Consider the following 12913-nt stretch of genomic DNA (forward strand, 5'->3'; position numbering starts at 1 on the left):
CTCGGGCTTTCTTCTTTGGTGTGAAGGAGGATGTGAGATATCTTAGAGGTGTGTAAAATGGTAAGAGGCATAGAAGAGGCACAGCCTCAGGATAGAAGGATGTCAATTTAAAACCAAGCAGAGAAATTTCTTTAGCCAGAGGGTGATGAATTTCTGGAATTTGTTGCCCCAGGCAGCTCTGGAGGCCAGGTTGTTGAATGTATTTAAGGCAGAGATTGATAGGTTCTTGCTTGGACATGGCATCAAAGGTTATGAGGAGAAGGCTGGGGAGTGGGGCTGAGGAGGAGAAAAAAGAATCAGCCATGATTGAATGATGGGGCAGACTCAATGGGCCAAATGGCCTAATTCTGCTCCTATGTCTTATGGTCTTATGATAGAGTGGATGATCAGAGCCTAGTTGAAGATGATTAGAGGAAAGTGATGTTAGAGGTAAGTTTTTACACAGAGAGTAGTGGGTGTGTGGAATACCCTGCCGGAGGTGGTGATAGGGCAGATACATTAGGGGCTTTAAGAAACTCAAGTGCATGAGAATAATAAAAGTAGAGGGCTTTGTAGAAGGGAAAGGTTAGATTGATCTTGGAGTAGGTTTAATGTTGGCATAACATTGTGGGATGAAGGACCTCTGCTGTGCTGAACAGTTCTATGTTCTACAACAAGGTAGACTGTGAGGTCAAGCGTCCATCTTATCATGCAAGATGTCCACTCAGGAGTCTGATAAACAGTTGGGTAGAAGCTGTTCTTGAGCCTTGAGGTGTGTGGTTTCAGACTTTCATATCTTCTGCCAGAATGGAGAGGTAGGAAGAGAGAATGCCCACTTAAATTCACGTCCAGGTACAGGCTAGAGGGGCTGCATTGTTCCATCGATCTTTGGATGAAAATCTCTGCTTTTATTGTGAATAATTCTGAGTCCATTTGACCCCACTGACAGTTTGATTTCCTTCTCTACATTGGTTTCAGATGTATTGGAGAAGCCGGGAGATGAAGGATCCACTGCGATTCAGAAGGCAAAGATGCTGTACCAGTCGTGTTTAAATCAGAGTAAGTAATGATCCTATGATTATTCCAGATATTTCACATGGCCTCCATCATTTGTCCTAACGTCTCTCCATAAGACCATAGGACAGAGAAGTAGAATTAGCCCATTTGGCCCATCGAGTCTACTCCGCCATTTCATCGCAGTTAATAGATAGATAGATAGATAGATAGATAGATAGATAGATAGATAGATAGATAGATAGATAGATAGATAGATAGATACTTTATTCATCCCCATGGGGAAATTCAACATTTTTTCCAATGTCCCATACACTTGTTGTAGCAAAACTAATTAAATACAATACTTACTAATTACATACAGTACTTAGAATGTGTGGAGCAGGTTAAGACCTACAAGTATCTGGGAGTACAGTTGGACGAGAAGCTAGACTGGACTGCCAACACAGATGCCTTGTGCAGGAAGGCACAGAGTCGACTGTACTTCCTTAGAAGGTTGGCGTCATTCAATGTCTGCAGTGAGATGCTGAAGATGTTCTATTGGTCAGTTGTTGAGAGCGCCCTCTTCTTTGTGGTGGCGTGTTGGGGAGGAAGCATTAAGAAGAAGGACGCCTCACGTCTTAATAAGCTGATAAGGAAGGCGGGCTCTGTCGTGGGCAAAGTACTGGAGAGTTTAACATCGGTAGCTGAGCGAAGGGCGCTGAGTAGGCTACGGTCAATTATGGAAAACCCTGAACATCCTCTACATAGCACCATCCAGAGACAGAGAAGCAGTTTCAGCGACAGGTTACTGTCGATGCAATGCTCCTCAGACAGGATGAAGAGGTCAATACTCCCCAATGCCATTAGGCTTTACAATTCAACTGCCAGGACTTAAGAACTTTTTTTAAAGCTATTATTAATGCTTTTTGAGTTAGTGATTTAGATGCATATCATATTATTACTGAGTTAAGTATTGTATGTAATGAGTTTTTGCTACAACAAGTGTATGGGACATTGGAAAAAATGTTGAATTTCCCCATGGGGATGAATAAAGTATCTATCTATCTATCTATCTAATCCCTCTCAATACCATTCTCTTGCCTTCTCCTCATAACCTTTGATGCCCCTGCTAATGAAGACCCTATCAAATTTGAGTGACAGAGGCAAAAAGCAGGAATGGGCTTTTTGTTAATTCATAATTAGAATTAGGTTTAATATCACTGATCTATATAATGAAATTTGTTAACTTTGCGGCAGTAGTACTTTGTAATATAGAAAAAAAGAAAAAAAACTGTAAATTACAGTATATATAAAACATAGTTAAGTTAACTAAGTGGTGCAAAAATAAAATTAAAAAGTGGTGAGGTAGTGTCCATGGGAACAATGTCCATTCAGAAATTATATGGCAGAGGGGAAGAAGCGGTTCCTGAATAATTGACTGTGTACCTTCAGGTTTCTATATCTCCCCTCCTGATGGTAGCAATGAGAAGAGGGCATGTCGTGGGTGATGGGGATCCTTAATGATGGGCATCGTCTTTTTAAGGCATCGCTCCCTGAAGATGTCCTGGATACTATGGAGGCTAGTTTACAACCGACTAAGTTTTCAACTCTCTGAAGCTTATTTCAATCCTGTGCAATAACTTCCCACCCACACCAAATGGTGATGCAGCCAGTCAGAATGCTCTCCACAGTACATCTCTGTAGGATGTTTCACGTTTTAGGTGTTTTAGATGACATACTAAATCTCCTCAAACTGCCAACGCTGCTGTTGTATCTTCTATGTAGCTACATTGATATGTTGGGTCCACATTAGATCTCAGAGATATTGACATCCAGGATCCTTATGGCCACTTCCCCAATGGCATTTATGTTTCAATCCTGCTATAAGTTTGTAATGAATCAGGACAAGGCTGGGAATATATCAGATCCAGCCCCACCAGATGATCCAACCAAATGACCTAATAAACCCAAGGGCAAGAGACTGGAACCAGACAAGTAAAAAACCAGGAAGAAGAAACAGAAGGCAGTCCACCAGGAATGAGGAAAAGAGTTTGGCAGAAAACAGAATACTTTGAGGAAAACAGCCAAGATGCATACCAATTAGAAGATGAGAGCAAAACAGAAACCAAAACATAAAAGGAACACTCTATTGGTTCAGATGAAAGAAGAAAGATAATGAGATCAGTAGCATGACAATGAATTGGAAATGTAAATAGAAGCAATAAAAGAATGCTTGACATCCTTACTAATCGAGAACTCATCAATCTCCATTTTAAATATACCCAAATGTCTCCACAATACCCTGTGGATAAAGAAATTCCTCCTCTTCCCTGTTCTAAAGGGACATTATTCTATTCTGGTCCAAGAATCCCCTAATAAACAAAACATCCCTGTCCATATTCACACTGTCTAGGCTTTTCAATATTCCTTGGGTTACACAGTGACCCCCAGATTCATTCCTCTAAACTCCAATGAGTACAATCTCAGAGCCATCATACGTTAATGCTTTTATTTTCTGGGATTATTCTCAGGAACCTCATGTGGACTGTCTCCAATTATTTCTAAGATAAGAGGCCCAAAACTGCTCATAATACTCCAAGTGCAGTCTGACCAATGTCTTATAAAGCCTCAACATTACATCCTTGCTTTTATATTCTAGTCCTCTCTCCTTGTGTTTATTTCAGCGGCAATTGAGATCAGAGGAGGTGAGCCATTGATCACCCTGCTGCGTGGTTTGCAGGACTGGCCAGTTGCAACAGATAACTGGGAGACCACTGCTGGTAAGATTGAACCACTGTGTCACATAATTCAGTTTTAAGTTCAATCAAATAACTGTAGTTGATCAGATTTATCACACAAATCCTTGGGATAAAAAACTAAAGTGCAATGATACAGTGGTCCCCAACCTCCAGGCCATGGACCGATACCAAGTCGCGAAGCACGCCAGGGTGCAGCGGTAGCCGATCAATCGCCTCTGATCTGGGCCGACATTTACGTGCCCTGCGGCACCTAATTAATTAGCTTGTTTATTTCAGCCTTTTTGTTAAAGACGTGCTGGGTGGACGCTGGCTACTGCTGCACCCCGCCTGCTTCGCGGCCCGGAGGTTGGGGACCTCTGCTATGATATGTGGATTTCCTATAGTAATAAAACAAAGGAACAGACATTTATAACTGAGCTGCGTAGAAATTCAATAGACAATAGACAGTAGGTGCAGGAGTAGGCCATTCGGCCCTTCTAGCCAGCACTGCCATTCACTGTGATCATGGCTGATCATACACAATCAGTACCCCGTTCCTGCCCTCTTCCCATATTCCTTGACTCCGCTATCTATAAGACCTCTATCTAACTCTCTCTTGAAAGCATCCAGAGACTTGGCTTCCACTGTCTTCTGGGGCAGAGCATTCCACATATCCACCACTCTTTTTTTTCCTTCTCCAACAGGTAATAAAAGTCTGAAATTCTCTTTCCTTGAGGATATAATGAATGTAAAACAAAGTTTTTCACTTTTCTTTGTCCTCTTTCTGAACAGATGCTCTCCTGACGTGGCAGTCATTCTCATCATGGTGCTTCTCTCTCTGTAACTGTAATGCTGTGTTCTGCATTAGTTATTTTGTTTGTCTATATTTCCTCAGTGCACTCCTGTATTGAAATGTATGGACATCTTGCAACACTAATATGATCACTATTAGGTCCTCCATTGGTCGGGGTTGACCATGGATGTTGTGGCCTAATTGTCTATGGGTAAACAGCCGGGGTGGTAGGATATGAAGAGCAAGCTGTTGCCCATGTAGCAGGCTCCCCCTCTCCATGCAGCTGATGACTCCAAAAGAATGGTAGAGACTGATACAGTTTGGCACCGGCAGCATCATGGGAGTTGTCAGTCACCATGGGACTCCACGTAGGACTGCCTAAGGAACTCCAGCTCTATATTTTTCCTATGGTTTACTCCCAAACCCTTCCCCATGAGTGGGTATAGCTGCAAGACAATGGAAGTTGGAGATTAGAATTTTCCTTCTCCAGAAGAGCTGCCTACCACAGCTGATGAGCTGCCCGAAGCGACTGGTTTTAAGATGCCAGTAACCCGCCTTTGCCTCTTCTCCCATCAGTAGAAATTCCACCGGGCTTAGGAGCTGAGCCACACGTGAAGGCCAGGAGCTGGTCTTGGCTGCCAGTGGCTTCTTGAGACGTACGCCACTGGGAGTATTTAATAGGTGGTGGGAGCTTATGGGAGGTTATTTCACTCCACAACCCTATGCAAATTTAAGGTATCTCAGTACATGTCAGAATAATAAAAGAATGCATGTAGCATTCGGAATAAGATGGATGAACTTGTGGCGCTATTAGAGATTGGTTGGTCTGGCATTGTGGGCATCACTGAGTCGTGGCTGAAAGAAGGTCATAGTTGGGAGTTAAACATTAAAGGATATATTTTGTATCGAAAGGACAGGCAGAAAGGCATAAGCGGTAGTGTGGTTCTGTTGGTAGAAGATGGAATCACATCTTTAGAAAGAGGTGACATAGAGTCAGAGAATGTCGAATCTTTGTGGATGGAGTTAAGAAACTGCAAGGCTAAAAAGTCCATAATGGGAATCATACGTAGGCCTCCAAATAATAGCCAAGAAGTGAGGTTGAGATTACAAAGGGAGCTGGAAAAGGCCTGTAATAAAGGTAATGTGACAATTGTAATGGGTGACTTCAATATACGAGGTTGGTTTCAGATCGCAAGAGAGGGAATTTGTTGAATGCCTATGAGATGGCTTATTAAGAGCAGCCTGGGCTTGAGCCTCCCAGGGGAAAGGATATCTTCGACTGGGTGTTGTGTAATAACCCAAGTTTTATTAGTCAGCTTAATGTAAAAGAACCAGTTAGAAGGCAGTGATCATAATATGATTGAATTCATTCTTCAATGAGGAATGATGTTGCCTGGATTGGGGAGCATCCCTTATGAGAATGGATTGAGTTAACTTGACCTTTTTTCCTTGGAACAACGGAGGATGAGAGGTGACCTGATAGAGGTGTATCAGATGATGAGAGGTATTGAACATTTAGATATTCAGAAGCTTTTTCCTAGGGATAAAGTGACTAACACGTGAGGGCATAGTTTTAATATGCTTGTAAGCAGGTACTGAGGAGATGTCAGGGTTAAGAGTTTTACACAGAGAGTAGTGAGTGTGTGGAATGGGCTGCCGGCAACGGTGGTGGAGGCAGATATGATAAGGTCTTTTAAGAGACTCCTGGATAGGTACATGAAGCTTAGAAAAATAGAGGGCTATGGGTAACCCTAAGTAATTTCTAAAGTAAGTATGTGTTCGGCACAGCATCATGTTCCGAAGGGCCTGTATTATGCTATAGGTTTTCTATGTTTTCTATGTTTCTATGTTTCTATTTCTTGTTGGACTGAAGAAGAATTGTGTCTGCAACAGACAGAAATTTGGACTTCTCTTCCTCAAAGAATAATTCTTTATTCTGTTAATTTTATTGGATAGATTACTGATAAAGAAAGAACAAATATAGTGGCACAAAATGGTAAACTATCTTTACCATCATATCAACATAGAAAAATATAATCTGTATCAGCAATGACCAGTGTATACTCTGTGGCCACTTTATTAGGTACACCTGTACAATTTCTTGTTAATGCAAATATCATTTCAGCCTATCCTGTGGCAGGAACTCAATACATAAAAGCAAGCAAACATGGTCAAGAGATTCAATTGTTGTTCAGACCAAACATCAGAATTGGGAAGAAATGTGATGTGAATGACTTTGATGGTTGAACAATTGTTGGTACCAGATAAGGTGATTTGAGTATCTCAGAAACTGATGATCTCCTGGGATTTTAATGCACATTAGTCTGCTGAGTTTACAGAGAATGGCGTGAAAAAGAAAAAATATCCAGTGAATGGCAGGTCTGTGTATGAAAAGGCCTTGATAATGGGAGAGGTCAGAGGAGAATGGTCAGAATGGTTTGAGCTGACAGGGACGCGTCAAATAACCACGTGTTACAACAGCGGAGTGCAGAAGAGCATCTCTGAATGCACAACACATTGATCTTTGCAATGGATTCACTGCACACCAAAAGACCATGAGCATACACTCAGTGACCACTTTATTAGATACAAGAGACACCTATTAAACGGCTACTGAGTGTCGTTCACAGATGTAATTCGGATTCCATGTAGTGATAGACTTATGTCAAAATTTGCTGCCAGCACCTCCAAGTGGACCACTACCTTGCTGTAGGGTTTGGAGGCTTGTGTGCATGAATGACCCGGAGAGCTCTGTTGCCTGGAATCAAGGCCATCTGTTGGTAGGGTCACCCATGTCAAACAGGTCAAAGGGCCAAGGCCAGACTAAGAGCTGTTCAATGATCCTGAGCCTGAAACATCGACTGTTTACAATTTTCCATAGTTGCTGCCTGGCCTGCTGAGTTTCTTCAGCATTGTGTGGACCCTTCCAAGAATGTACGCATTATTAAGTGTTAATAAGTTATGGAGAAGCTATGTTGGTGCTGGAAACATGGCAGCAATTGCAGGCTCACCCCAGCAAATCCTCAGACTATGTTGGCTGTTGATACAAAGAGTGCATTCCACTGAGTGTTTAGTGGTACAAGTGACGATTAAAGCTTATCTTGTTTTTTAAGCGCAGCCTCACTGATGGTACTCAAGCTACTCCTGAGTCTTGTGGCTCATGTTTTTGTGTCTTCTTCCCAACATGAGAAAGAAGAGAAATGGAGTATAGTGGATTCCAATTGACTGGGATACACTGGGGCCCGTACATTCTGTCCCTATTAAATGGCTGCCCTTTTAGCCAGAGTTTCATGGAAAGAGTTAAAAAGTATAAAAGAGACAAACTACTGTTTAATTGAGTAACAAATTATGTATTTAAATGAAATACAGAACAAACTTAAACATAGTAGTTATTGATAGAGGAATTCATACATTTGATTGATTATAAATGAACAAAATCTGTGCAGATAATGGACTGTCTTCTTACAATGTTTTTGACGATTGCAACCTCCAAATTTTTATTTTCATTGTAACATTCAAGGTGGTTGTCGATACCTTCAAATTCTTCATAGTTTCTGACGTTGTAGTTAATTTTCATTTCCACTCCTGGCCATTTCTGGCATCTCGAAGACTGGCTGCTTGGTACCACAGTGAGCAACATGATTCTGAATTGTCTTACTGCTTATTTTTCACCAACTATCAGTGACAAAACTTTCTGTTTTTTTAATATAAATACACGCAACTGATGTTATTTAAAACTGTTCACCCTAAGCACAGTGTAGTGTCTAACAACCACACAAGTGCTTGCGACTGACCCTAGTTAGAAACTGTTTGGCAACTCTCTCCTGTCCTACATATGTGGCATAAGACCATAAGATATAGGAGCAGAAGTAGGCCATTCAGCCCATTGAGCTGCTCTGCCTTTCAATCATGGGCTGATCCAATTCTTCCAGTCGTCCCCACTCCCCTGCCTTCTCCCCATACCCTTTGATACCCTGACTAATCAAGAACCTATCTATCTCTGCCTTAAAGGCATCCAATGACTTGGCCTCCACAGCTGCTTGTAGCAACAAATTACACAGATATACCATTGTCTCACTAAAGTAATTTCTCTGCACGCATCTCTGTTCTAAATGGATGACCTTCAATCCTGGAGTTGTGCCCTCTTGTTCTGGACTCCCCTACTATAGGAAATAACTTTGCCATATCTAATCTGTTCAGGCCTTTTAACATTCAGAATGTTTCTATGAGATCCCCCCTCATTCTCCTGAACTCCAGGGAATACAGCCCAAGAGCTGCCAGACGTTCATCGTACGGTAACCCTTTCATTCCTGGAATCATTCTCGTGAATCTTCTCTGTACCCTCTCCAACGTCAGTATATCCTTTGTAAAATAAGGAGCCCAAAACTGCACACAATACTCCAAGTGTGGTCTCACAAGTGCCTTGTAGAGCCTCAACATCACATCCCTGCTCTCATATTCTACACCTCTAGAAATGAATGTTAACATTGCATATGCCTTCTTCGCCACTGACTCAACCTGAAGGTTAACCTTGAGGGTATCCTGCACAAAGACTCCTAAGTCCCTTTGCATCTCTGCATTTTGAATTCTCTCCCCATCTAAATAATAGTCTGCCCGATTCTTTCTTCCCCCAAAGAGAATGATCATATACTTCCCAACATTGTATTTCATTTGCCACTTCTTTGCCCATACCCCTAAACTATCTAAGTCTCTCTGCAGGCTCTCTGTTTCCTCAACACTACTTGCCCCTCTACCTATCTTTGTATTATCGGCAAGTGTAGTCACAAATCCTTTAATTCCATAGTCCAAATCATTGACGTATATCGCAGAAACCAACAGTCCCTACACTGATCCCTGTGGAACTCCACAGGTAACTGGCAGCCAGCCAGAATAGGATCCCTTTATTCCCACTCTCTGTTTTCTGCCAATCAGCCAATGCTCCACCCATTTAATAATTCCCCTGTAATTCCATGGGATCTTATCTTGCTAAGCAGCTTTATGTGCGGCAACTTGTCAAAGGCCTTCTGAAAATCCAAGTACACCACATCGACTGCATCTCCTTTGTCTACACTGCTTGTAATTTCCTAAATAAATTGTAGTGGGTTAGTCAGGCAGGATTTTCCTTTCAGGAAGCCATGCTGGCTTTGGCCTGTTTTGTCTTGTACCTCCAGGTACTCTGTAATCTCATCCCTAACAATCGATTCCAAGAACTTCCCAACCACTGATGTCAGGCTAACAGGTCTATAGTTTCCTCTCTGCTGCCTCCCAGTCTTCTTAAATAGCAGAGTAACATTTTCAGTTTTCCAGTCATCTGGTACAATGCCAGAATCTATCGATTCTTTTTTTTTTTCTTTTTTTTGAAAGATCATTGTTAATGCCTTTGCAATCTCATTAATGCCTTTGCAATACTTCCTTCAGAACCCGAGGGTACATTCCATCAGGTCCAGGAGATTTATCCATCCTCAGACCATTAAGCTTCCTGAGCATCTTCTCAGTCATAACTTTTACTGCTCATACTTCACTTCCCTGACACTCTTGTATGTCCGGTATACTGCAGACGTCTCCCACTGTGAAGACTGATGTGAAATACGCATTCAGTTCCTTTGCCATTTCTGTGTCTCTCATTACAATATCTCCAGCGTCGTTTTGTATTGGTCCTATATCTACCCTCGACTCTCTTTTACCTTTTTAAAAAAGCTTTTAGTATCTTCTTTGATATTAGTCATCAGCTTCCTTTCATAATTCATCTTTTCCTTCTTAATGACCTTCTTAGTTTCCTTCAGCAAGTTTTTAAAAGCTTCCCAATCCTCTATCTTCCCACTATCTTTGGCTTCTTTGTATGCCCTCTCTTTTGCTTTTACTTTAGCTCTGACTTTACTTGTCAGCCACAGTAGTGTCTTTCTTTCCTTTGAAAATTTCTTCTTATTTGGAATATATCTGTCTTGCACTTCCCTCAGTTTTTCGCAGAAACTCCAGCCATTGCTGCTCTGCTGTCCTTCCTGCTAGTGTCCCTTTCCAGTCAACATCGGCCAGTTTCCCTCTCATGCCATTGTAATTTTCTTTATTCCACTGAAATACTGACACATTGGAATTTAGTTTCTCTTTCTGAAATTTCAAAGTGAACTCGATCATATTGTGATTACTGTTCACTAAGAGTTCTTTAACCTTGAGCTCTCTTACCACCTCTGGATCATTACTCAACACCCAATCCAGCACAGCTGATCCCCTAGTGGACTCAACAACAATCTGTTCTCAAAAGCCATCCATTAGACATCCTACAAATTCTCTCTCTTGAGTTCCAGTACCGGCCTAATTTTCCCAAACCACTTTCGTATTAAAATCCCCAATGATTATCATGACATTGCCTTTTCTATCTGCTGCTGTAATTTGTAATCCACATCATGGCTGTTTTTTGGAGGCTTGAATACAACTGCCATTAGGGTCCTTTTACCCTTGCCATTTCTGAACTCAATCCATAGAGACTCTACACCTTCTGATCCTATGTCATCCCTTTCTAATGATTTAATATTATTTCTTATACACAGGGCCACACCACCCCCTCCCCTTTCTGATACACCATATATCCTTGGACGTTCAGCTCCCAATGGCAGCCATCCTTTAGCCCAGTTTCAGAGATGGCCACAACGTCATACTTGCCAATCTGTAGCTGAATTTCAAGATTGTCCATTTTATTTCTTATGCTGCCTGCAATCAAATACAACATTTCTGTCCAATATTTGTTGCTTTCTGTTTGAATTGAATTGAATTGACTTTATTTCTTACATCCTTCACATCATGAGGAGTAAAAATCATTATGTTACGTCGCCATCTAAATGTGCAATGTTCAATCATAGTAATTTATGATAATTTTTAATAAATAGAACAGTCAATGTAATATAGAGTACACTCAAATCAACATGAGTTCATCAGTCTGATGGCCTGGTGGAAGAAGCTGTCCCGGAGCCTGTTGGTCCTGGCTTTTATGCTGCAGTACCACTTCCTGGATGGTAGCAGCTGGAATAGATTGTTGTTGGGATGAATTGGGTCCCCAATGATCCTACGGGTCCTTTTTACACATCTGTCCTTGTAAATGTTCTGAATCATGGGAAGTTCACAATTATAGATGTGCTGGGCTGTCCGCACCGCTCTCTGCAGAGCCCTGCGATTAAGGGAGGTACAGTTCCCATACCAGGCAGTGATGCAGCCAGTCAGGATGCTCTCAATTGTACCCCTGTAGAAAGTTCTTAGGATTTGGGGACCCATACCAAACTTCCTCAACATCTGAGGTGAAAGAAGTGCTGTTGTGCCTTTTTCACCACACAGCTGGTGTGTACAGACCACGTGAGGTTCTCGGTGATGTGGATGCCAAGGAACTTAAAGCTGTTTACCCTTTTAACCCCAGATCCATTGATGTCAATATGGGTTAGCCCGTCTCCATGCCTCCTGTAATCCACAACCAGCTCCTTTGTTTCTGCGACATTGAGGGAGAGGTTGTTTTCTTGACACCACTGTGTCAGAGAGATGATAAGGCCAATCAATGTAGTGTGGTCGGCAAATTTTATTAGCGGATTGGAGCTGTGGGTGGCGATACAGTCAAGGGTATACAGGGAGTAAAGGAAGGGAGTCAGTACACAGCCCAGAGGGGCTCCTGTATTGAGAATCAGAGGGTTGGAGGGGAGGGAGCCCACTTGTACAACCTGCAAGCGATCTGTCAGGAAGTCCAGGATCCAGCTGCACAAGGCAGGGTCAAGGCCGAAGTCTCTGAGTTTCTTGTCGAGCCTGGATGGAACTATGGTGTTGAATGCTGAACTGTAGTCCAAGAACAGCATTCTCACATAAGCAACCTTCTTCTCTGGATGTGTAAGGACGGTATGTAGAGCAGTGGCTATTGCGTCATCTATTGATCAGTCGTGTCAGTAGACAAATTGTAGGGGGTCCAGTCTGGGTGGTAGCAAGCTGCAGATGTAATCCTTGACCAGCCCCTCAAAGCATTTGCTTATTATTGAGGTGAGTGCGACAGGATGCCAGTTGTTCAGGCTTGTTACCTTGGTCTTTATTGGTACAGGGACAATGGTGGATAATGTGAAGCAGGAGGGCACTCTATACTGGGAGAGGGGGAGAGTAAAAATGTCTGTAAACACACCTGCCAGTTGTGCTGCACACATCCTCAGTATCCACCCTGGGATGCCGTCCGGTCCCACAGCCTTGTGACTGTCCACTCGTACCTCAGCCTCAGAGACGAGCAGGTTCCAGGTTTTAGTGGTGGCTTTCCTTGGAGGCTCAGAGTTAGTGACATGGAACCGAGCATAAAAACGATTAAGCTGATCTGGGGGAGAGGCCGCAATGTTGGCTGCACCACAGCATTGCTTTGCACAGATCATAGCTGCCTTTCTTGAACTGCACCACG

General features: G+C 42.4%; 1 protein-coding gene across 6 annotated transcripts in view; it reads left to right on the plus strand.

Moving 5' to 3' along the window:
• LOC140725765 (neprilysin-like) overlaps positions 1 to 12913 on the plus strand; it is a 306429-nt gene that overhangs the window by 122420 nt on the left and 171096 nt on the right. For all 6 annotated transcript variants that reach the window (XM_073041648.1, XM_073041645.1, XM_073041644.1 and 3 more), the window contains exons 5-6: positions 958 to 1038; positions 3660 to 3755. In XM_073041648.1, coding sequence (XP_072897749.1) covers positions 958 to 1038; positions 3660 to 3755 — 177 coding nt within the window. The remainder of the gene's footprint in view (positions 1 to 957; positions 1039 to 3659; positions 3756 to 12913) is intronic.

Source organism: Hemitrygon akajei, chromosome 3 (genome assembly GCF_048418815.1).
Source record: "Hemitrygon akajei chromosome 3, sHemAka1.3, whole genome shotgun sequence".
Taxonomy (NCBI): domain Eukaryota; kingdom Metazoa; phylum Chordata; class Chondrichthyes; order Myliobatiformes; family Dasyatidae; genus Hemitrygon; species Hemitrygon akajei.